Below are 1,187 nucleotides of genomic sequence, written 5' to 3' on the forward strand. Positions count from 1 at the left end.
TTTTTAAATTATATGATTAAATTCTTTTATTTATATTATAAAAATAAAATAAAGTCCAGCAATATCTAGTAAACAATAGATCTATAAATTTATTAATTTTTTAATTTTTAAACTAAAAAAATAATTTTTTTATAATATTATTATTTTTTATTATATTTCTATAAAATAAATATTTTTAAAATAAAAAATTTAAATATAAATAAATTATTTTTAATATAATTATTTATTGTTTAAGTTATTTTTTTAAAAAAAATTAATTTAACTGTTCATTTAAACTAGACCAAAGTCTTAGTAAGGGATTTAATTAATGCAAAGAAAAAAAAAGGAATGATGTCGATGTCATCGTTATCTATCTATTGGAAATCAATGCCCCGACGACATCTGTATCTCGTGAAAGTTCATGAAATACTTAGTTTAGAAATGCTCATTGTAACATTTGGTAATAATTGATATTGGACCTACCAGGCTACCAAGTACCAACTGTTCTTAGCGCGAAGAAAATAAAAATAGAAAAAAAAATGAAAAAGATAAACACCAATTAACCAAATCACGAAAATAAACATTAAAACGGCACCGGATAGAGGCATCACTAGTTCACTACCACCAAAAGACGCTTCAATACCTCAATTTCCGTTTTCAGGCATCACTCACAAACAATTTTCTTTCAAATTTTATCGATTCTTTCTCTCTTCTCTGTAACACTACCACAAAGCAATTTCAACACGTCCTGAGTCGACTCACCGAGTCACCTATTCCGGGAATCACAGCAGAAGAAACGCAACGAACGCATGGCGGCGATACCGTCGTCGAACCGTTCCCCCGACGACTTCACCGTCGATCAAACGCCGCTAATCGCGAACTCTAACGGCGGCGGTGGTGGAGGCACCTACGACGAATCGAACTCCGGCCGCAGATTTGTTCGGCGGCAGAGCCTCCGCCAGGCTGCGCGGTTTCTCCGGCAGGGGAGCGGGCGTAGGTCGATGCGGGAGCCGTCGATGGTGGTGAGGGAGACGGCGGCGGCGCAGCTGGAGGAGCGGCAGAGCGATTGGGCGTACTCGAAGCCGGTGGTGGTGCTCGACGTCCTCTGGAACTTCGCGTTCGTGGTGGCAGGCGCTACTGTGCTAGTCCTGAGCCGGAACGAGTCGCCGAACGTGCCGCTGAGGTTGTGGATCTTAGGGTACGCGGCG

At 39.7% G+C, this 1,187-nt stretch overlaps 1 protein-coding gene across 1 annotated transcript in view; it reads left to right on the plus strand.

Annotated features, from left to right (window-relative positions):
* LOC107631744 (E3 ubiquitin-protein ligase At1g12760) overlaps positions 456-1,187 on the plus strand; it is a gene marked incomplete in the record, with an annotated part of 4,954 nt that continues 4,222 nt past the window's right edge. Inside the window, 1 exon segment of the mRNA XM_016335287.2 lies at positions 456-1,187. Coding sequence (XP_016190773.1) covers positions 789-1,187 — 399 coding nt within the window.

The sequence above is a fragment of the Arachis ipaensis genome, chromosome B01 (genome assembly GCF_000816755.2).
Source record: "Arachis ipaensis cultivar K30076 chromosome B01, Araip1.1, whole genome shotgun sequence".
Taxonomy (NCBI): domain Eukaryota; kingdom Viridiplantae; phylum Streptophyta; class Magnoliopsida; order Fabales; family Fabaceae; genus Arachis; species Arachis ipaensis.